Source organism: Salvelinus namaycush, chromosome 24 (genome assembly GCF_016432855.1).
Source record: "Salvelinus namaycush isolate Seneca chromosome 24, SaNama_1.0, whole genome shotgun sequence".
Lineage (NCBI taxonomy): Eukaryota > Metazoa > Chordata > Actinopteri > Salmoniformes > Salmonidae > Salvelinus > Salvelinus namaycush.
The window spans coordinates 5,800,603-5,825,868 of record NC_052330.1 but is presented as its reverse complement, the minus strand read 5'-3'; the positions used below and the strand labels follow the sequence as shown (position 1 = coordinate 5,825,868).

General features: G+C 41.1%; 1 protein-coding gene across 1 annotated transcript in view; it reads left to right on the top strand.

The window, feature by feature from the left end:
• Positions 1-3,207: 3,207 nt before the first annotated feature.
• The window catches only part of LOC120019626 (AT-rich interactive domain-containing protein 1B-like), a 114,955-nt gene continuing 92,896 nt past the window's right edge, over positions 3,208-25,266 (top strand). The window contains exons 1-2 of the mRNA XM_038962977.1: positions 3,208-4,819; positions 20,757-20,960. Of these exons, the coding sequence (XP_038818905.1) occupies positions 3,542-4,819; positions 20,757-20,960 (1,482 nt within the window). The 5' untranslated portion in view covers positions 3,208-3,541. The remainder of the gene's footprint in view (positions 4,820-20,756; positions 20,961-25,266) is intronic.

The following is a 25,266-nucleotide window of genomic DNA, read 5'->3' as shown; positions in this document are numbered from 1 at the left end:
ATATTATAAGCTGTTTTTGCTAATGTGCAAAGCATCGAACACAGGGTTGCCACAAAATGTTGTTGAATCATAGTGTTATAGTGGAACTATGCAGTGAGAGACCTATAATGTAACATTCTATATTATGTAATTATATTCTGTACTCTCATAATTTCAGCAATACATTGCGATTTGAGATCAATAAGTGTGATTTTCTCTTATCTCTACCTCCATCCACAAAGTATTTGCTGTCAGAGGTTTGAGAAGATGCCTTTGGTTGCTTACATTTATCCAGTGAAATAGGCATGAACTTGGATGGAAAATACACAGCCTGGTCTCATAGACTAGACGTAACATAGTACATGTAAATCCAGGACACTGCAATTAGTATATGTTACATTACGTATGGTTACACAAGACAGATGGTTACTTAAGGCGGGCGTATAATGCAAACGTCTAACAATCCAAAGATTGCGTATTCAAATCTCATCACGTACAACTTTATAATTTTAGCTAATTAGCAACTACATACTAATTTTTAGCTAATTTGAAATATCTTAGTGTGTTAGCTAACCCTAATCCTTTTAGTTAACCCTTGCCCTAACCCTAAACTTAACGCCTAGCATAACTAACGTTTGCAAAAACGATTTGGAATTCGTAACATGTTATTCGTTTTACAAATTCGTAACATATTGTACACTTTGCAAATTGGTAACGTATTGTACGAATTGCAATTCGTAACATATCATACAAAATGGATCAGTTTAACTGGAGGGGGTCAGTCTTCAAGAAACATTTGGGAATACAGTCACTCTTTTATACACTGCATGTTGAGTAACCTGAAGCCATCCTAGTAAACAAATCAATTATAAAACTGTTATTTACTCCATCCTGAAATTTAACACATTGGTCTGGCCAGTGTCTGTATAGCAAGGTGTGTTTAAATGTGGCTCTTTTCACTGTGTGCGTCCCCAATGGCACCCTATTACGTATATAGTGCACTACTTTTGACCGGGCACTGGCCAAATGTAGTGCACTATCAAGGGAATATTCTTGCATTTGGCTCACAATTACTGTGTTAGAGCAGCATTTCTCCTTTCTTGTACAAAAAATACAAGGCATGTGGTGTCAGTGTGTTACTGAGAGCTGTGCTGTACTGCTTTCTGGGGGTTTTCTGTCTGACCCACTTTCCCTGCTTGACTTGACTGGGCTGCTGCTGCCGTTGCTGGGGGAGGGCCCAGTCGATTCCCCTTGAACAGGCCACTGAGTCCCTCAAGTGAGTCAATCCCTCATCTGCACACAGACTAACAATTCGCTCATGTATATTCGCTCTCATTTAGGCCTACGTAGAAACACACAGACGTTCTCATAAGGCCTGTTTCCTTTTCTGTTGATCCTTTTCTTTCCATTCTTGTACTTTATTAATAACATAATAGCATATAGAAGAATGAGTACCGTTACAGTCAACAATTGTCCCACATATGAGATTAATTCAATCAGACAAACCTTAAAGAAAGCAGGAAAAACAATGGCTCAATTCATCACAAAAATAGGTCTGTGCCTCTCATACTCAAACACAGGCCTATTTCTAATTAATTGAATACATCTACTGTTGATTAAAGGGGTAATATGGGATTCAACGCGTTTACCCCTGCCACTCATTTTGGTAAACATTTACATTCCACCTGGTATGATAGTGTGAAATACATTAGGATCCGTTCCTTGTTTTCCAATTCAGGCATTCAAATTGTGCATTTCAGTTTTGCAAAAACAAAACTTAAGAACGGGAAGCATAGAAATAGCTTACATAGAACAGATCTACCACTTCTTAGACTTGCTTTTAATGACAATGACAGAGCTATGACATATGTTTCTATGTGAATTGGTTGGGTCGTCAAAAAGTTACATATTGTAGCTTTAACTTGCATGTATTACCTTTGGTTGTGTTTATGCCACAATAAGTCATGATGTTCAGATCATCAGATTCTCAAACAATCACTTGCCTTTTGGTAGGCTGTCATTGTAAATAATAATCTGTTCTTAACGGACTCGCCTAGTAAAATAATAGTTTAATAAAATAAATAAAATGGGCTCCTTTACTAGGCTACACGTGCACATTCATCCACTCACAAAATATTTCCAGCCTCTAAACAGTGGTGAATGGAAAGAGACATCTTGTACACCAAACACCAAAAAGTGTAATGACATTTGACGATTGGCACATTGCATTTTGGCTCGTAGGTTGGTATACCACCCGTTTTCAAGTCCATTTTTCATGCCTTTGACATGTGGTAATTCTAAATAATGGTGTAATAGCTGACAGTTTTCTTGACATTTTGTTTTAATTATTGTGAAAGGCTCATGTCGAGAGCATCCTGACTGGTTGCATCACCGCCTGGTATGGCAACTGCTTGACATCTGACCGTATGCTACAGAGGGTAGTGCGTACAGCCCAGTACATCACTGGGGCCAAGCTTCCTGCCATCCAGGACCTATATAATAGGCGGTGTCAGAGGAAAGCCAATAAAATTATCAGAGACTCCAGTCACCCAAGTCATAGACTGTTTTCTCTGCTACCGCACAGCAAGCGGTACAGGAGCGCCAGGTCTATGACCAAAAGGCTCCTTAACAGCTTCTACCCCAAAGCCATAAGACTGCTGAGCAATTAATCAAATGGCCACTGGACTATTTACATTGACCCCCCTTCCATTTGTTTTGTACACTGCGGCTACTCGCTGTTTAATATCTATGCATAGTCACTTCACCCCTACCTACATGGACAAATTACCTCAACTAACCTGTACCCCCGCACACTGACTCAGTACCGGTACCCCCTGTACATAGCCTCTTTATTTTATTGTGTTACTTTTTACTTTCATTTATTTGGTAAATATTTTCTTAACTCTTCTTGAACTGCACTGTTGGTTAAGGGCTTGTAAAGTAAGCATTTCACATGTGACAATAAAGTTGGATTTGATTTGATGTTTTACCAGTATGGCTTACCCTGATATGTATTTTGCCTTACTTTCACCCCTGTCCTTACAAGGCATCTCCACCCACCCGTGACACCTGGCCATGCAAACCGAACTCCACCATTGGTCTCACGCGGGAAAGCATGCTCACGCGAGAGAAGGAACACCCACTTACACAGACAGGAACCTTGACCATTTTTTGAAATGGTAAACTGCTTGAGTAGACATCTTGATTTATCCACCATCGTTGGCTAGAGCCCTTGATTCTCAACGCTCGCTGTTTTCGCTGATGCCATGCTGGGCTAGGGGCTTCGGAGAGAAAAGGCATTTGCCTGTATCCGGGTTAGACATGGAAGGAAAAAAGTTTCATGTCTGTCTGAAAACGTATAACACGAGCTTGCTCTAACGGACGGTATTTATGCGGATATTCGATACTCTTGCGCTTTTTCATTTTACGCTAACGTCGTTTTCTTGTTAGCTAACGTTAGCTGTCTGGCTTCTTTTGTGTTCTGCTTTTCTTCCTCTTTTTTTCATTAGCCAGTTAGCTTGCTAGCTCGACTGGACTTTATGCCTGAGATGTGGACTTGATCATGGCCGCACAAGTGGCAACAGCCCCAACATCAAATGGTAAGAAAAGGTCGAATTTAGCTAGTAGCTTGAGTCAAGATTTGAAATCTGGCAAGTCTGGAGTAGTTGGTGGAGCTGTGCTTGGGGTAGGAAATGGGACTAGCGTTCATGCTATGAATAATGTAGAACGCCATGAACTGAACCCGACCAGTAGAGCTCGAGCTTCTCCTGCAAACAACGACTCGAATCCACGTGAGAAGGAAAGTAGAGATTCTAGATCGGCGTCTTTTTCGACTTCAAATTCTAGCATGGAGACGGGAATGTTTGTGAGTCATAAAGTGAAAAATGTTGGTGGCGAAGATACTCCATCTCTTCACCACACACCTCCTCAGCAACAGCCATTCAACCAATTCATTCAGCACCAACAACGCCAAATTCAGAACAACAACCAGCAGTCGCTACATGGAGAAAGTGGAAACCGCCAACATGGAGAAAGTGGAAACCGCCAACATGGAGGAAAAGGGAATGTTGTTTTAGGGAATACAGTCGAACGCCATCAGCAACAGGAAATGCTGAATAAAAATGAGGACGACCAACCGAGCAAAACGGAAGACCGGTTGGACAGCAGGTACGAGCATGCCAGTTCGGGACCAACGAATAACATCAACCCGTCCCAAAGTGGTACCAGCTCAGTTTCGGAGTTTAATAGTTATTATGGAAATGGTAAAGGAGGGCCTTGCTTTGATCAACATGGCGGACAACAAAGCCCTGGGTCTGGGATAATGCATTCGGTACAACAGAATATGGATCAAGTTCAACAAAACTCTCACGAAGGGTACCACAACAACCCGTACAACCACTACCCGACTTACCGACCTGGCTACGGTAATAGTGGATATGGGATGATGAGTCCCTCTCGGCAGGGGAACAACATGATGGGCCTAGGCAGCAACACGGCTGCTGCTAATCATAGCAAAGCTGCCATGGCCGCTGCCTCTTCTGGTGGTGCTAATGTTGGAGGGTTTCAGAGATTTCCAGGGCAAACTCAGCAACATCCTTCGGGGGCTACCCCAACTCTAAACCAGCTACTGACATCCCCGAGTCCTATGATGCGGGGCTATGGCGGTGGCTATCAAGATTACACTAATCCCTCTGCTCAACAACAACAACAATCAAGCATGGGGCTGACCAAAGACATAAACCCCCAATACGGTCCAGTTACACATGTTTGGGGAGGACAACAAAGAAATCACCCTGCCATGAGCCCTGGAAACAACGGACAAGGAAGCGGCAGATCACAGGTAAATTATAAATTCATATGTCACTTTTTACTAATTTGCCAAACTAACTAAGCTTTCCAGGCGGTTTTGTAGTTAACTAACGTTACATAGATAAACCAGCTAAATTAATTTAGCTATGGTCAGAGACAAGTTAGCGAACGTTATGCCAATTTGTCAGCCAGTGCGGCTAGGATGAGAGGTCTTCTCTGAGTCTGGCTGCATATTTGTGTAGCTACATTACAGTACCTAACATTCTACTGTATAATATATAAGCATGCAGGCGGGGATAACATCCAGTCATTTTATGAATTCAGCAGCCATATGGGCAGTTAGCAAACTTATGTTTATGTATGTAAACTTATGTTTATTATGTTTATATAAATGTGGCTTCTGGTTGGGGACCACAAAGTGATCCGTTTCAGTTAGTTTGCTTCCTAGTTTCTATAGTCTATGCTCCAACATTTTTAAAACCACTTTAGCTATACATAGTTCCAAGTAAACTTATGCATTCGCATGCTGATTTAATTTAAAAACATTTATTTGCAATTTAACTTGTGGACTTACAAAAAATATCGTCGACCCTTCCATCTAATGTTTAGCTTGCTTAAATACCGTGGCCCATTCTAACTAGCATTCAGACTTGCTAGCTAGCAAGGCTGAGTCTATCTAGCTAATAGTCAGGTCAGGATGTGTGCAACTGCTGAGCTATTGAAGTAACGTTATCCATTTCAAATCTCAAAAAGCATATCAACGTATGTTGAACAAGCATAATTCTTACTAGCTAACGCTAGCATTCGTTTGTTGATATCCAGCGAACTATTATACACTCTAATTTGTTATATGCTAGCTATAGAATAGCCTTATAACATTTAGCTTTGTAACACTAGTTTGAGGGCCTCGCGTTGGCTAGCTAGATATGCTCCTTGGCCCATATTGTGCATAAAGAGTTGCCAACGCCTTTAAGGAATATATTATGCTAGTAGCTAGCTATGTCCCCATGTTGCAATCAATTGGTTAGAGAGATTGCAAGGGCTGGTATCCAGCTAGCTCTTGATCATGACTTTCAGTTCCATTACGTAAGTCATTGGAGGAAGGCGTATTCTGTAGGGGGAATTTTATTAAGAGTTGTGACGCTTGGTCTGAACATTGACACGAATCGCCTGTGGTACGGTTTTGGTAGCATAAGGACCTTTATCTTTCATATATTGACAAAGAATAATACATTACATTTATACACACCTTTTAGTGTTAGGGTTCACACATGGCCATATTTCCATGTTATAGCGCTTGCTTACAGGAAACTTAGACTACCTGTACTAATTGGCTGTCTGAGTCTCCGAACACCTGTGTGTAAATGGAAGACAGACACCACAAATGTGTTGTCAGTGGACAATACTGTCGGCTGCAACTCTGTTAAAACGGTGTATAGTATGTGTATTCTGCATTTATGAAATTATTTTGATGTGAAAGTAGAGGGATTTATGTTTCTAGAACAATACCGCAATTGTGAATCGATTCACATTTAACTTAGAGTATTACGCTGTTTTGGCTTCCAGCGCCAATTCGCACTTTAAACAGAACATGTAAGGTCCTTGGGCTAAGGAGTAGTGTTAGGCTCCTGTTGTCCAATATTGGGCTGGTATACAGCTTCAACTTCCGAGGGTACTTTGGAAGTTTGAGAAGTGGAGTGACATTTGACAGCTACTGCCTTGTTTACATAATATTGCATCTGATTGGTTCTCACCATCTATCAAATGTGTGTATTTTCACTGCAGATGTACATAGAGATATCTACTGTTTTCTTGCCTAATTTCTTAATCCCTTCAGTAATGGTGTGGGGTAGGATTCAGGATTGTGTTCTGTTTACATTGTGTAATGAAATCTCTAACACTCTGGCTGCTTGCTTCATTTATCTAGTGATGTGATCCTGCTTTTTGGCAGGGAGCCCATTATGTGGTCTCACCTCCCATAGTGGTTGAGCCCTGACCTTCACACATGCAGATTAGCCATGTGCCTGAGCCCGCCATCAGCCAGCTATTTACCTCAGCAGGAGCATGCACTTGCACTGGTCAGGCCTGCCCTGTGACAACCTGCTCTAAAAATCTGTTTCAAAGCATCGTTGTCTTATTGTAATGTGGGCATGCTTTCTTTCTGGGAAAAATTCTAATACAATGTTGGTGTTGTAGCTTAGTTTCCCCACTACTAATTTCTACCTCACACCAGTGTAAAAAATAAGTTTCAGATAGACGCTTCTTTGTGTATTTACCAGCTCATACCCGCTGTCTCCATCAGATTGAGATTCTGTCACTGACAAGCCCACAATAAATGTCTAATTTGGAAGTTAATGCTCTTCAGAGGTATTGTAATTGAATCTTAAATTAGGCTTATTAAAGAGGACGTGCCCTGTTTTTCTAGCAGCTCGCTCTCATTCGGGCTTTGCGCACACAAACCTTGGAGCTTCAGAAGAAATACGGAGGGAGAGACACCGAAATAGCTTTGACGCTCGCTTTGGTCTTTGACCATGCTATCAAACGGTCTAGTTATGGTATATTTTGACAAATCAAGTGGGTATATTTACAACAAAGATGCCGTTTGTGGATATAGGCCTATAGCAAGATGCTTGGCTAAATGCAGAGATTTAATGCCTATAATGTGCAGGATGGTTCTATTCATGACACGCCTGGACGTCAGTGCGTTGGCCACTTCATTGTGGGTTAGAGAGGGTTCGTCCCATGCCTTTGAGTCAGACAAACCTGACATTGGGTGTTCAAAACTCTTTTTACACTGCTGGCATATTTATCATAGTTCTGTCCGAATTGCGCTGGTTATCGGAGGAGGTGGCCCTGTTTTTATTTTTATTTTTTATTTTTATAAAGGCTTTGTCTAGACCAAAAAATGATCTTATTCAACCGAAAGTCACCTGTTCTTTCAACCAATCGGTTGGTCAAAATTCTCAAATGTGTATTTCTCCATGAAGAGACACCCTATGTATTTTAATAAAATGAACTATATACGCATTGAGCTTGTCTGATGCTTTACGCGCATTGTTTAAAATAAGACACACATTACTTGAGGGAGCCAGAGATCAAGATAAACGTAACCCGACTATCCTCCTACTGGCGTTTGCAGATTCTGCGGTTACTCTCCTGAAGTTATCGGTAATAGGCTACACGAGGAGTCGGCAACCTTTATCATGTGGCATGCCAATTTATCTTACCATTTCTACCGATCTGCGTGCCAGTTATGGTTTTCATATGCACATCTTCATGAAAGGGTTGAACTTATAATAACATATTTGTATCTCAATCATTGTCACGTGGCTAAACAAAATTCTATCCGAAACTAAATTTAAAATGATACAAACCTAAAAAGTAACTTCCATTGCCAACTGTAAATAGCCTATAAAGCCAACAAATAAAAACATTGCAGCCTGCAGGCAGAAAATATCCTAAAATAAGTAATAGGCCAATGTGATTTATAGGATATCTTCAATGAACTTGAAACATTGTATCAACTTGGATCTGGCCTGAAGCTCATGCTAGCAAACTAGCAAACATTGAATAAAATATTCTGTGCCCTCAGTTTCCCACACCAGTAAGCTCAGGACAGACACAGCTGTAGACTATTTGCGCAACGGATAAGAAGTAATTGGGTAGGTCTATTTTATGACGTTTCCACTGGATCAGAGCATGACATTTGTCCTTTTTCACCACACAGTTGTTTTTCAAATACATTGAGGAACTATTGTCATTCTCAATGGATGTAAAAACAGACTTTGTTTGCTTGCTGTTTGACGTGAAGAAAACATTACTTTGAAGTTCCACAGCTTATTAGTGGTGGTGTGTTAAGCCAATCAGAAATACTATCAGATCCCCATATTGGCACATTTTATATGCTTACATTTGTGTGCAGGCCAGGTAGCCTATAGGCCTACTTCTACTCTTGGCATTCTCTAAACCAGCTTCATTAGGAATGCTTTTCCAACAGTCTTGAAGGAGTTCCCACATATGCTGAGCACTTGTTGGCTGCTTTTCCGTCACTCTGCGGTCCAACTCATCCCAAACCATCTCAATTGGGTTGGGTTCGGGTGATTGTGGAAGCCAAGTTATCTGATGAAGCACTCCATCACTCTCCTTCTTGGTCAAATAGCCCATACACAGCCTGGAGGTGTGTTTGTCCTGTTGAAAAACAAATGATAGTACCATTAAGCGCAAACCAGATGGGATGGCCTATCGCTGCAGAATGCTGTGGTAGCCATGCTGGTTAAGTGTGCCTTGAATTCTAAATAAGTCATTGACAGTGTCATCGGCAAAGCACCATCACACCACCTCCATGCTTCACGGTGGGAACCACACATACAGAGGTCATCTGTTCATCTACTCTGTGTCTCACAAAGACACGACGGTTGCAACCAAAAATCTGGACCCATCAGACCAAAGGACAGATTTCCACTGGTCTAATGTCCATTGCTTGTGTTTCTTGGCTCAAGCAAGTCTCTTCTTCTTATTGGTGTCCTTTAGTAGTGGTTTCTTTGCCGCAATTTGACCATGAAGGCTTGGCACACAGTACTACATGGAACTCTATTCCACATCAAGTAACTGACGCAAGCAGGAAAATTTGATTAAAAAAAACACCTTATGGAACAGCGGGGACTGTGCAGCAACCCAAACATTGGCACAGACACATGCATGCACACACAATAACATATGCACTATACATACACGTGGATTTAGTAATGTAGATATGTGGTGGAGTAGAGGCCTGAGGGCACAGTGTGTTGTGAATGTATTGTAATGTTTTAAAATTGTATAAACTACCTTAATTTTGCTGAACCCCAGGAAGAGTAATGGGGATCCATAATAAATACACATTCACACAGTCTCCTCTGATCAGTTGATGTTGATATGTCTTTTGAACTCTGAAGCATCTGCACCATCGAGGGCATTCTGACTGGTTGTATCACCGCCTGGTATGGCAACTGCAGAGGGTAGTGCGTACGGCCCAGTACATCACTGGGGCCAAGCTTTCTGCCATCCAGGAACTCTATACCAGGTGGTGTCAGAGGAAGGTCCAATAAATTGCCAAGGACTCCAGCCACCCTAGTCATAGACTGTTCTCTCTGCTACTGCACGGCAGGCGATTTAAAAAAAAATATATATATATATATATATAAAAAATAAAAATAAAATGCTTAACAGCCCCCCCCAAGCCATAAGACACTTGAACAGTTAATCACATGGCTACCCGGAATATTTGCATTGTCCCCACCCCAGCCCCCATTTTTATGCTGCTGCTACTGTTTATTATCCATGCATAGTCACTTTACCTCTACATACGAGTGCATATTACCTCAATTACCTTGACTAACCGGTGCCCCCGCACATTGAATCTGTACCGGAACCCCCTGCATATAGCCTCGCTACTGTTTATTTTATTGTTGCGCCTTAATTATTTGTTATTTCAATTTTTTTCTTAAAACTGCATTGATGGTTCAGGGCTTGTATTCGGCCATGTGACAAATAAAAATCGATATGATTTATTTGGGCTGCAATCAAAGGCTGGTAACTCTAATGAACTTATCCTATGCAGCAGAGCTAACTTTGTGTCTTCCTTTCCTGTGGCGGTCCTCATGAGAGCCAGTTTCATCATAGCGCCTGATGGTTTTTGCGACTGCACTTGAAGAAACTTTCAAAGAAACGTGTCTTACAGTAATGATTGGCTGTTTCTCTTTGCTTGTTTGAGCTATTCCTGCCATAATATGGACTTGGTCTTTTACCAAATAGGGCTATCTTCTGTATACCCACCCCTACCATGTCACAACACAACTGATTGGCTCAAACGCATTAAGAGGTAAAGAAATTCCACAAATGAACTTTTAACAAGGCACACCTGTTAATTGAAGTGCATTCCAGGTGACTACCTCATGAAGCTGGTTGAGAGAAAGCTAAGTGTGCAAAGCTCTCAAGGCAAAGGGTGGCTACTTTGAAGAATCTCATAAAATATATTTGTTTTATTTAACACTTTTTTTTGGTTACTACATGGTTTCATATGTGTTATTTCAGAGTTGATGTCTTCACTATTATTCTACAATGTAGAAAATAGTAAAATAAAGAAAAACCCTTGAATGAGTAGGTGTGTCAATTTCTGAATGGTACTGTGCTTATGTACATAACATAACAATCATACATAACATATACAGATGCCAGGGTGTATCTGGTGTGCTTTCTGGATTAAGAGCAAGCATATGCCATGGTAGATAGGCCAATAGAGGATAAAATGAGTTTCATTCTCTATTTCTTCGAGGTCACAATACGAGGTCTTTTCTCTTCCATTTCGCCACAATACCGACCTGTTTCAATATGCAGAGGCAATATCCCTGATCTTACCTGTGCACATAGCGATCTCTTGCTTTTAGGTAGGTTATACATAATATATCTCACACACATGAATTCACCCTTAATCAAACAAAAAGTTGTCAATTTGGGTTTATGATTAATCTCCTCTAATCATTTTTGAAATATTGCATCAAGTTGTTTTCTGATAATATCAATGTCTCCCTTGATTTGGTTTTTGTACAGATGTTCAGTCACGTTTGAAAAAGTCTGACATTTCAGTTGCCCAGGCTCCCCCTATGGATAGAACCCATTGAAAAACGTTATTTATTTAACTAGGCAGGTCAGTTAAGAACAAAATCTTATTTACAATGACAGCCTGGGAACAGTGGGATAACTGCCTTGTTCAGGGGCAGAACAACATATATTTTTTTACCTTGTCAGCTCGGGGATTCGATCTTGCAACCTTGCGGTTACTGGCCCAACACTCTAGGCTACCTGCCGCTACCTACCTTCTAGCTATTCTGGCAGTTGGCATATCCAACAGTCTATTCCAAAGTCTCACCAAACACGCCTTCCATCTCACCTCACAGGGTTCCCAACCCATGTCCCCAGTTATTGCAAGTGTAGGTGCAAACTTGTGAACACCTAAAGTAATGTACTGCTCTGTTATGGACATGTTTTGATTTTGAGATACCTCTTAGCACCCCGCACTCGTGCTGAATATTCCAGAACAGGACACACGCATCTCTGATACAGTTTGGAATACGTAGCATAACCAATATCTTTGAGTGTTTCTGTTTCTCCTATAACTCCCCCAAGAGTCGTCTAGGGCAGATGTTCCGTATAGAAGGTAATATGTTCATCAATAAAAATACCCAAATATTTATAATTACTAGTAAACTCAATGTCTTCACCAAAACAAAACTGAAAAACACTTCTCTTTAGTACCTGGTTTTCCAAAATGCTTTATCTGTGTTTTTGTCTGGTTGATCACGAGTCTCCATCTTTTACACCAATTCACTACAAATTAAACGTTTCTGCAGGTCTTGTTCAGTTTCTGCCATCAAAATAACATCAGCATATAAAAGGATACTTATGATAATGCTATTTTACTCCAATATTTAACTGTTTAAATTATTTTGCCAAATAATTTATAAACATAGCGAACAAAGTCGGTGATAAGGCGTCTCCTTGTTTTACACCGGAGGGTGTGGGAAACCAATCTGTACCATATTCATTAACACGCACACAAGCAATTGGTACTTTGTAAAGAGACTGGATTGCATGATACAATTTCCCATCAACCCCTGTCTTTAACAAACTATAGGCTGAAAGACCACTGAAACATGCAAAAGTAGGCTTTGTGTAATCTATGTCTGTTTAATACAGACGGAGAAGATATGATCTATAGAGGCTCTGGATTTACCAAAACAATTTTGTTCTTCCCCTAGAATGTTTTGATCCTCAAATTAATTAATTAGCCTATTGTTGAGGATGGATGAATATAATTTTATAGACCGTACTTCATAAACGTATGCCTCTATAATTCAGTCACATTGTTTTGAAGATTTGAGAATGGAATTTACTATAGACTTATGGATGGCAGTGTACTGTAGTCAAAACAAATTTGGATTTTAAAACTTAATTAGGCAGTTCAATGTCAAACACTTTCCCATTTTTTTTGCAGTGTCAATCACCTTAACTTCTGCCACAGAAAAAGCTCCTTTAAGTATGGGTTACATACAGTGCCGTCGGAAGTTTTCAGACACCATTACTTTTCCCACATTTTGTTACATTACAGCCTTATTCCAAAATGTATTCAATTGTTTTTTTCCCCTCATCACTCGACATACAATACCCCATTAATAAAAAGCAAAAACATTTAAAAAAAATAAATTTTAGCAAATTTATTACAAATATAATTTGTTGGGGAATATCACTTACCTAAGTACTCAGTACTTTGTTGAAGCACCTTCACAGCATTGAGACTTCATGGGTATGATGCTACAAGCTTGGCACACCTGTATTTGGGGAGTTTCTCCCATTCTTCTCTGCAGATCCTCTCAAGCTCTGTCAGGTTGGATGGAGAGCGTTGCTGCACAGCTATTTTCAGTTCTCTCCAGAGATGTTCGATCAGGTTCAAGTCCGGGCTCTGGCTGGGCCACTCAAGGACATTCAGAGTTGTCCCGAAGCCACTCCTGTTTTTTCTTAGCTGTGTGTTTAGGGTTGTTGTCCTGTTGGAAGGTAAACCTGAGAGCTCTGGAGCAGGCTCCGTTCATCTTTTGCCTCGAGTTTGACTAGCCTCCCAGTCTCTGCTGCTGAAAAACTTCCCCACAGCATGATGATGCTGCCACCACCACGCTTCCCTATAGGGATGGTGCCAGGTTTCCCCCAGATGTGATGCTTGGCGTTCAGGCCATAGAGTTCAATCTTGGCTTCATCAGACCAGAGAATCTTGTTTCTCATATTCTTTAGATGCCTTTTGGCAAGCTTCAAGCGGGCTACCATGGGCCTTTCCTGAGGAGTGGCTTCCATCTGTCCAGGGGTGCTGCAGAGATGGTTGTCCTTCTGGAAGTTTCTCCCATCTCCACAGAGGAACTCTAGAGCTCTGTCAGAGTGACCATCATGTTCTTGGTCACCTCCATGACCAAGGCCCTTCTCCCCCGATTGCTCATTTTGGCTGGGCGTTCACATCTAGGAAGAGTCTTGGTGGTCCCAAACTTCTTCCAGTTAAGAATGATTGAGGCCACTGTGGTCTTGGGGACCTTCAATGCTGCAGAATTGTTTTTGCACCCTTTCCCAGATCTGTGCCTCGACACAATCCTGTGTCAGAGCTCTAACGGACAATTCCTTTGAGGTCATGGCTTGGTTTTTGCTCTGACATGCACTGTCAACTGTGGCACCTTACATAGACAGGTGTGTGCCTTTCCAAATCATGTCCAATCAATGCTAATTTACCACCGGTGGACTCCAAGATGTAGAAACATCTCAAGGATGTTCAATGGAAACAGGATACACCTGTGCTCAGTTTTGAGTGTCATAGCAAAGGGTCTGAATACTTTGTAAAGGCATTTCTATTAATACATTTCCAGTTTATGCTTTGTCATTATAGCGTGTTGTGTGTAGATTGCTGAGGATTATGATTTTATTTTTTAATACATTTTAGAATAAGGCTGTAATGTAACAATGTGGAAAAAGTCAAGGGGTCTGAATACTTCCCGAATGCACTGTGTATTCAGTGGTGTAAAGTACTTTAAAAAATACTTCGAAGTACTACTTAAGTTGTTTTTGGGGGTTTCCGTACTTTACTAGTATTTTTACTTCACTACGTTCCTAAAGAAAATGATGTACATTTACTCCATACAATGCAATTTGAATGCTTAGCAGTACATGGAAAAAGGTCCAGTTCACACACTTCTCAAGAGAACGTCCCTGGTCATCCCTACTGCCTCTGATCTGGTGGACTCACTAAACATAAACGCTTCCTTTGTAAATTGTGTTGGAGTGTGCCCTTGGCTGTCAAAAGTAATAAAAAAGGAAATTGTGCTGTCTGGTTTGTTAAATGTAAGGAATTTGATGTATAGCATTTACTTTACTTTTACTCAAGTATGAAAATGTAGTATTTTTTTCCACCACTACTTAAGTGCATTTCAAATCTGATACCTTTTAGACTTTTACTTGAGTTATTTTAAGTATGAGAATTGTGTACTTTTTCCACCTCTGTGTTGATCAGACGGTTTTAACATTGTATTTTGCATTTTAGTTCTCAGGGAACATATGTCTTTATAAAATTCTTCCTCAAAATATGCCACATTTTTGTTACCTGAGAACAAACTAGCAAACCACTTCTCCCACTCCTTAAGTACCTGTGTAATATCAGATTTCAACCCCCCCCCCCCTGCTATTCCCTGACTTTCATTGGAATTTTCTCATGTTGTGTTGGTCCTAACTTGTTTTTCTTAAATTCCTTCCTAAAATGTTCTCTTGTATTTCTATCTTTTACACTGTACAAATAAGTATTCAGCTTTGTGTATGACCTGCTGACCAGACCGCTCGCGCGCCTACGCCCGCATGTTGATTTTTGTCCACCCACCCCAGACGCAATTGGGACACGGAGGTTGAAATATCAAAACGAAGTCTGAACCAACTATATTAATTTGGTGACAGGTCGAAAAGCATTAAACATGGATGGCAATTTAGCTAGCTAGCTTGCTGTTGCTAGCTAATTTGTCCTAGGATATAAACATTGGGTTATTATTTTACCTGAAATGCACAAGGTCATCCACTCTGACAATTAATCCACAGTTAAAAGGGTAAACCAATTTAGTTTCTAGTAATCTCTCCTCCTTCAGGCTTCTTCTTCTTCTTTGGACTTTATATGGCGGTTGGAAACCAACTTTAAGGTGCATTACCACTACCGACTGGAGTGTGGACCTCAGTTCATCTTTCATTCACCCACGTGGGTATATGCTCCTCAAAAACCAATGAGGAGATGGGAGAGACGGGACTTGCAGCGCATCAAGCGTCACAAATAGAACCAAGCTCTATTTTAGCGCCAGGCTACGCAAGAGGTGCACGAGCGGTGTGGGTGCAATGATTGAATAACATGTATGTGCACTTTTATTTTGCAACGCTCGCGCATGTGATGCAAGCGGTGTGGTCAGCATTTTACTGACCATGGATCCCTTAACTAGTCATTCCAATAAGGCTTGTAATCTTTCCTGGACTTGGGTCTATTCTTTATTCTAATTTCAGAGTATATAATATCAAATTTTTTCATACCACACATCTAAATCAAATGTTGTTTCTTGGAATCTTTGCAGGGTTTCGATGAGTTTCACCAGAGCTCTACATGCCATTTCAGAACATAGAAAGTCATTTGGCACTTTTCTTTAATTACATTTAAGCCTGTATCGTTTGCTCCGAATGAAGCACAGTAATACCTGGCTGAGAAGGTTTGTGGCCAACCAGAAAATATCATGGATAAAAGAGTAATCAGGAAGTCTACTTTTTCTCTCCAGTTTAAGTCAAAACATCTGCATTCTTCAACCATCTGTGTAGGAGATGACACCTTAAATGCCAAACAAGTTTCTAGACAGTCGTGGAGGGTAACTATGCAGTCTATCACAGCTTTTCCTTTGACAGATACTGTATGAATGTAAAGTTATCGCTTAAGGGGCATATCCTTCCATTAATTATACACATGTTAGAGTCCCGAAGGAATTCTAATAGGGTTTCCCCATGATGATTAACAAAGTAATCCATGTAATATCATCTATCATTTATATAGTCATCTAACCTCCCAATTTGACTGTTAACTTCTTACAGCTGAAATCCCGTTAACGGGATCGATTTGATAACAGCCAGTGAAAGTGCAGGGCGCCAAATTCAAACAACAGAAATCTCATAATTAAAATTCATCAAACATACAAGTATTATATTCATATATATTTATTCATATTTAAGTCATTTAGCAGACGCTCTTATCCAGAGCGACTTACAAGTTGGTATTATACAACATTTGAAAGATAAACTTGTTGTTAATCCCACCACAGTGTCCGATTTCAAAAAGGCTTTACGACGAAAGCATACCATGTGATTTATATTAGGTCAGCGCCTAGTCACATAAAAACACAGCCATTTTTCCAGCCAAAGAGAGGAGTCACAAAAAGCAGAAATAGAGATAAAATTAATCACTAACCTTTGATCTTCATCAGATGGCACTCATAGGACTTCATGTTACACAATACATGTATGTTTTGTTCGATAAAATTCATATTTATATCCAAAAATCTCAGTTTACATTGGCGCGTTATGTTCAGTAATGTTTTGCTTCCAAAACATCCAGTGATTTTGCAGAGAGCCACATCAATTTACAGGAATACTCATCATAAATGTTAAGGAAAATACAAGTGTTATGCATGGAATTAAAGATATACTTCTCCTTAATGCAACCGCTGTGTCATATTTCAAAAAAGTTTTACAGCAAAAGCACACCATGGAGTAATCTGAGTACAGCGCTCAGAGACCAAAACAAGCCATACAGATACCCGCCATGTTGTGGAATCAACAGAAGTCAGAAACAGTATTATAAATATTCACTTACCTTTGATGATCTTCATCTGAATGCACTCCGAGGAATCCCTGTTCCACAATAAATGTTTGTTTTGTTCGATAAAGTCCATCATTTATGTCCAAAGACTAGGTCCAGACGAAAAGTCAAAGTTCTATTACAGTTCGTAGAAACATGTCAAACGATGTATAGAATCAATCTTTAGGATGTTTTTATCATAAATCTTCAATAATGTTCAGACCCCTTAGTCAAACAGCTCTTATTCGCTCCCCCTTCACAGTAGAAGCCTGAAACAAGGTTCTAAAGACTATTGACATCTAGTGGAAGCCCTAGGAAGTGCAATCGGACCAAATTTACACTATCTTGGATAGGCAAAGACCTGAAAACCTACAAACCTCAGATTTCCCACTTTCTGGTTGGATTTTTTCTCAGGTTGCTGCCTGCCATATGAGTTCTGTTACACTCACAGACATCATTCAAGCAGTTTTAGAAACTTCTGAGTGTTTTCTATCCAAATCTACTAATAATATGCATATCTTAGCTTCTGGGCCTGAGTAGCAGGCAATTTACTCTGGGCACGCTTTTCATCCGAACGTGAAAATAGCGCCCCCAGCCATAAGAAGTTATTAAGATCCCCACCTATGTAAATAGCATCTGCTTCTGTATATAGGTATACTTGACTTAACAAATGACTATAGAAGGAGGATGTATCTCTAACCCACGTAGACTGTTCAGGTGGAGAATAGCATGAACACACAACTTTACACACATTCCCACTCCCCCAGAACCCCTAGGGCTTTCACAATAGGTTTTCTGTTGTGTCCATACCATACATGTCCCTCTGGTTGATCTCGTTTCATGACCCGCCCACTTCCCGTGACGAAATAGTCCTTTCCTCCTGTTATTTCCCCCAGCAGCGTCTTGAAGAGCAGTTCTATAAGGCGATCGGTGTGGGACTTGGCTGATCGAAGGAAGACTTTGTCATGATCAGGATGGCCTCGCAAGCTTTTGTTTTTCCCATAACAGAGCTACTTTCTCCTCCACGGACAGAAACTCCACCTTCACAACCCCGGGACCTTTACCTCTCTCCCTCATCCTCTCAACTGCAATCACCTGTTTTGCAGCCTAGGCCAACCGATATCAACTGGTTCACTTTGGAGATTAGGTCCTCTTTTTCATCAGCTGGCAGTCCTGCCACTATGATAGACACGTCTGGGTCGAACTTTGATTTGGCGGTACCTATTCTAGGAATTCTACACAGGACTCCAGACGTCCAACTTCAAGAGCTATGCGGTCTTGTAGCTGCTTGTTATTTTTCTCCAGTTGAGTCAGCATAGCTGTATGATTATGCTGAATGGCTTTCTCCAAAGATGCACGTAAGCTGTCAACTTTACTATTCATTCCTTTTTCAATACTCACCTTCATTTTGTCAATCTTTTTTCCATCTTTGTACCTAGGCTCCTTATCTCCATGAGATTATCCATGCTATTGGCACTTTCTTTCTTTGATAAATTCGGCTCCATGCTTTTCTCACCACTGCGTAGATTTCTACCGGAGTCCGTATGTTTTAGCAGTTAAGTGTTTCTGTTATTGCCGTTCAAGGTAGATAACCAGCTAAGTTTATAGCTAGGCTAGCCAAATATTCCCCAACAAGTCTGTCAATTGACTCTTTCACCCTCACCGGATTCAGACTTCAGCTGCCTTCATTTACGGGCTGATCTTTGTTTTACACTTTGAACATTTTTTAATAAAAAAAAAAAGTTTTGAAGAGTTTGGTCCCATAAAGAAGCAGCAGTGTTTTTCACCGTATACACCGGAAGCACCCATGGAAGTGGGTTACATGTTTATTTTGCTTTCGACCTCATTAGAAGTGTTGTGTACTTGTTTGGTCTAAAAGGTGTAGGGTTTGGGTCTTTGGGATTAAAACTGATCCTGCAGTCAAGATCATGTTTAGTAGATGTTTTTCTTTTTCAACTGTTAGCCATTTGTGTTTACCATGCGGGATTCTGGGAAATGTAAATTTGATTGGTGTTTGCTTTGGTCTTTTTGTTTCTTAGTCCCAACAATAATTTATTTAATTTGGACGCTGCCAGGTGTACAGTAATTTTACAAAGGACAATGTTAGTGCAACATCCTCCACATGCTTTCATTGACGAGAATCCCTTCTGAGGTTTTTTTCCCCAGAATAGGCTGTCTACCTTACCCGTGTGTGTTAACTCAGGGTGCCCAGGCATGACTGCTGACACTTAGACTGCTCGTTTAAAGTGGCCTCTCAGGCTTTCTCGATTTGCTCACAGTTTCTGTAAGTGGTGCTTCAATTGGCCTGAACTTGGCAGTGACATAAAAAGATTTGCTTTTTTTTTTTGGCACAGCTTGCCGAGTCTCTCGAGAATAACCTGACTCCCAAAGCACTTGACGGCACATTAGCCTGGATATCTTTACCAACCACTAGACCCATGTCTGCCAGTTGATGCCAGTTGATTGGGCTCTGCTGAAGTGATGGAGAGCGCTGATTTCATTGAGATATAAAAAAATACTTTTGTAGTTTGCAGGACATGGGGAATAGGTCTACTTCAATACTGGGCAGCTTTCTTACTGGAATTTGAGTATTGATAGTCAGGATTGGACCATGTTGCTATCATTTTTCTTTGGCAAGTCCTAACCGAAAATTGCCAAAAATAAATGTGTGTGTGTATATATGTGTGTGTATATGTATGTGTATATGTATATATATATATATATATATGGTGAAGAGAAAAACGACAACACGCACCTTGTGGACCTAGGTGATGGAAGACCGATTGGTGTCACTGTGGAGGGAACATGGCTGCCTTTTCAATGGGTTCATTTTACATTGCCCGGTGTGCCGGATGGGTGGCGTTTGCTCATTTTAGACCATTCCATAAACAAAATCTACACCCACACGGGACACCGGGCCTTGCAAAACGAACTCCACCAATACTACATTTGCATCCTACCATGACAGAAACCAAAAAGATGATTCCTTATTCTGCACCTGCAGGTAGTCTAGTGGTTAGAGCGTTGGACTAGTAACCGAAAGGTTGCCAGATCAAATCCCCAAGGTAAAAATCTGTTGTTCTGCCCCTGAACAAGGCAGTTAACCCACTGTTCCTAGGCCATCATTGAAAATAAGAATTTGTTCTTAACTGACTTGCCTAGTTAAGTCAAGGTAAAATCAATGAAACCTCTGTCTCCTTTTGTGATATTATGGCACATAATAATCTGCACACTAATAAAGCAGATCACTGTTTGTGTCTGCATTTATTTCCTACGACAACTGAGAAACCAGGGCAGGATTAACTAGGGAATGTGAGCACCCCCTGTCCTGTAGTTGAGTATGGATGGAATGAAAGATTTGGGACAAGGACATCTGGAAATGTGAGCACATTGAAGTTAAGATTTTAGAAGTTGTGTAGTGTATGCCCAGTTTAAGAGAGACCTTTTAAATTTGCAAGCTATAACCTCAACTGTTAACTGTTTATAACACAAGCCCTACCATGTACCAACTCATCCTCTCTCTCTCTGTTAGGTGCCACCCATGGACGCCATGGCCATGAAGCGCTCTCAGCTCTACGGCATAGGCAACAACCCTTACTCCCAGCAACAACAGGGCGGGGGCGGGTCTTACCCTGGCCAGCCATACGGATCGCCTTCTCCTCACCGCTATCCAATGGGAATGCACGGGAGGGGTCAGGTGGGCATGAGTGGAATGCAGTATCCTCAACAGCAGCAGGTATGTTTCATTTAGTCATTTTACACCTACCTAAATATCTGCCCAGAGTAGGCTACTCTTCTACAGACTGGGCTACTGCCAGCATGCAGTAGTTATCACATTACGCGTTCACTTTAACTAGAAACATCGGGACCCTTTTCATTGGTGACACCAGTAACTGAAAGGCAGAGGGCTCGTCAATCTCCAGCCTGCTGTCCTATCACAACTGGCACAAGGCATGGGTCTGTAAAATAAGACAGTTGGAAAAACATTCCAGGTGAAGCTGGTTGAGAGATTGTCAAGCGTGTGCAAGGCTGTCAAGCAAAAGGTGGCTACTTTGAAGAATCTCCAATATAAAATATTTTGATAACACTTTTTTTTGCTTACTACATGATTCCAAACGTCTTCACTATTATTGTACAATGTAGAAAATGGTAAAACATTTTTAAAAACTTGAATGAGTAGTTGTGTCAAGTTTTGACTGGTACTGTATATCTTTCATAATATTTCCCCTAATGTTATTAGCCTTCCTCCTTTTTCTCTCGCTCTTGTTACTTTATTCCTTCCTCGCTTTCAACTGTTACCCTAAATGAAATAAGTTTCAATGTCCTTATTCTAATGACATCCTTGAATAAATAGGACTAGAATTAGACACAGAAGGCTTTCACTTCTCTTCACAAATATTGAATGGTTAGCCTATGGGTCTAACGAAATAACGGCTATAGCCTACTGCCATCGCGCGTCTGTTCTTCTTTCAAACTACCCTTGAGTTATATTGGCTGCTGTATTTAACATTCAACAAACAAGAGCTTGCGTCCCTCTTCGAATAGTCTATTGGTATAAGAAATGCAAAAATAAATGTCCAGCAAGCTATTCTAGTCTAGCTTTTCCTGCATGGGACTCTTTTTTAAGGAGAGATGCAAGCGGAGCTCAGGTGTGTGTGAATATTGCGCAAGAGACGGAGGCTATGAGTTCGACGCTTATTATGCATAATATGCATCCGTCATTAATTAGCTAAATATAAGGCTAAAACTGGATAGCATTTGTTACCTTAAAGGTAGGCTAGGACATATATACATCTATCTCTCTCTGTTTATATATGAATATGTCTGTGTGTGGTATAGGGCTATATATTAATCTGGAACCGGATTATCTATTTTGCATGCAATTGGAATGGAATTGATGGAGAGAGAAAGACGGAGTGCTCACGCGTCTACTGATTTTAAAGCAGCTATATTCGAGTGATGGGCTGTTTTTAAAACTCTGCAGCAGCAATAAAAAAAAAAGAAATGCATCTTTACAACAAAATAATTAAGTTGACCCCCGAAAGCTAGATGGAGATGGGTCAATTTAGATGCACATTCGGTTTTCAGATTACCGTAGCATAGACTATGCTGCCGCAAATGTAGGCCTACCTGTCACAAGAAATGAAGTTACCAGGATGAGAGAGGTCTACAGGCATTGTGAACTGCGCTCCGTACTGAGATGGGCTGTCTGGCTCCACCCTGAGCGTTGATGATTCATCATGCAGAGGGCGTAGAGGAGCCAGATTTAGACGGTCGCATATTTTCAGTTACATTTTCACGCTATTCTCTTCATATTAATAATTTCTTATTATCATCCCGGGAAAAGGGAGTGGTTTTAGGCAGTAAATCTCGGTAAACGGGTTCCCGCCATTCAACCCTAATCTGTAAGGGTGTCCCAAATGGGACCATATTTCCTATGGCCCTAGTCAATAGTCGTGCACTATATAGGGAATGGGGTGCTATTTGGGACACAGCCCCTGTGCAGATGGACAGGGCTGTGAGTGATGGACAGGGCTGTGAGTGATGGACAGGGCTGTGAGTGATGGACAGGGCTGTGAGTGATGGACAGGGCTGTGAGTGATGGACAGGGCTGTGAGGGAGCTGTTGACATGCAGCATGGCTGTCAGAGCGTGGGCCAGGACAGGCTGGGTTGGGTCAGTCTATTCTGGGTGCGGAGTCAGACGACCCTGCTGCTATATTTAGCCCCCAGACTGCTGGGTTTGGCTCTAATGCTGCTCCAGAGATGGCCTGGCAGTGGCACTCCAATGGGACTAGGTTGCCGACGTAGCATGTGTAATGGCCATTAATAAGGACTTGGTCTCAGCAGTAATATTTATGTGTAGTACACACAATGCACACACACTCCCATGCGAGCTCTCACGCTCTATTCTCTCTTACACACACACACACACACACACACTGTTTATGCTATATCATCCTTTACTTGTTAGTGTTTTGCTGATTGAAGTAAAATGCCTGGACTTAGCTGCTGTTCTGTTTCACAATGGCCCCCATTTCATTCCTTCCGTTATCGATCCAACGCCAAGTGATGGGGAAAAAATTGTAATGAAAACCCATTTTGATATTAATGGATAATAGCTTACTATGCCCTCCACTTTGGCTGAAGGCAAGGGCTTTGCGTGACGAGCGTGCGCATACAGACATGCCCTCTGTCAGACTTTTTCCTGGCAGCCCGAGTCCGTGTGATGGTGGTAATACAGCATGACATCACGATCGGTCTTACTGTGTCCATTGCTGTCATCAGTCCTCATCACCATGCTAGTATCTCTGTCACTGAAGCTGTCAGAAACCACGATGACAGCAAATACAATAATTTTCCCTCTGAAAATTAAAACCCTCGCAATAAAACCCTCTGACTCATTGTTGTACTGTATGTCAAAATGTGCACCTCTCTCACTCGGCAAGACTAACCTTGCTCTCCCGAACACCAGCCTCTCTACGTCCCTGACTTGAAAGTCTGGAAAGGCTGCTTTGATGTGTCAGCACGAAGCGATGATAATGAAGGGGCTCTGCCCTCAGACTTCAAGGCAACACCCTACGCTGGTTGGATATCCCCATTTCTAATTGTACGAATCATGATCTATTGTTTTACATAGGATTGCCCTTCCGCTTCCAGCCAGCCCTGCCGGCATAAGCAAGCACACACAGTGGCTAGCTAGCTAGCTAGCTAGAACAAACTGTTGGAGTTCGGACATTGTTTGCCGATTTTTAATATCATGAATAGGGCGCAAAAATCATCACACACATTTTCTAAACGTTGTAACAACTCTTTTACACTAGGCAACTGCAACCTGTTAAACGTTATGCTCTTGTGGCTAGCAAGTAGCAACGAACGTTTGCTAGTACAGCTAACATTAGCTAGCTTTGTTCAGCCCATAGACAGCCAGCCAGTTAATAAACTTTAGCTTGCTTGCTATCAACTTGAAATTGGCTAGCTAGTCAAATTTTTTTTTTTTTTGTTAGCTAATTATAGGCTGAACATTTCCTTACCCCACTGAAGTTATTCATGTTCTTTATTGGCTGTCTTCTGAATACATAGTAGGGCAACGATATGAATCACCCATGCATTCCAGCTAGCTACTACTGTACTACCCATGTTCACTTCTGGCAAGTTTCCTCCCTGCCCCCTAATTTTGCAATGCATGAGCATGAAGTACCCTAAAAATTAATAGATCATAGTCTGGCCCAAACAGGTCAGAGTACAGCAAGTATGAGCAACAAAACCAAAAGAGATGAATCTTTCTAGTCAGCCTAAAATGTCTATCTAATGCAACATGTACAAATGTAAAGATAAAGAAAAGTGTGCAAAATTAACTATTTTGCAGGATAATATAATGCATGACGCGAACATGGAATGACTTTTTGAAGTGTGAAAATGTAGAGTGAAGGTGTCTTTCATGCATCTCGTCATGATGCCTGTGCTGAAGGGCAGGTGAGCAGGCATCCCCACAGACACCTACATGGGCTTCTGTTTAGTTAAACCACCTCTGCCACTACTTCTTGCAGTCCTTGAGGAACACCTTGTTTCCATAAAACACTGCTTAGACATTCCCTTCCTAAACCAGACTATATAGTCACGCTCGCTCTCTCACTTTGTGTATGTACAGTGCATTCGGAAAGTATTCAGACCCCTTCCCCTTTTCCACATTTTATGTTTCAGCCTTATTCTAAAATCGATTTAAATAAAAAATCCTCATCAATCTAGACACACTACCCCATAATGACAAAGTGAAAATCCTAGCAAATGTATAAAAAACAAATACCTTACTGACATAAGTATTCAGACCCTTTGCTAGGAGACTCTAAATTTAGCTCCGGTGCATCCTGTTTCCATTGATCATCCTTGATGTTTCTACAACTTGATTGGAGCCCACCTGTGGTAAATTCAATTGATTGGACATGATTTGGAGAGGCACACACCTGTATATGTAAGGTCCCACAGTTGACAGTGCATATCAGAGCAGAAACCAAGCCATGAGGTCGAAGGAATTGTCCGTAGA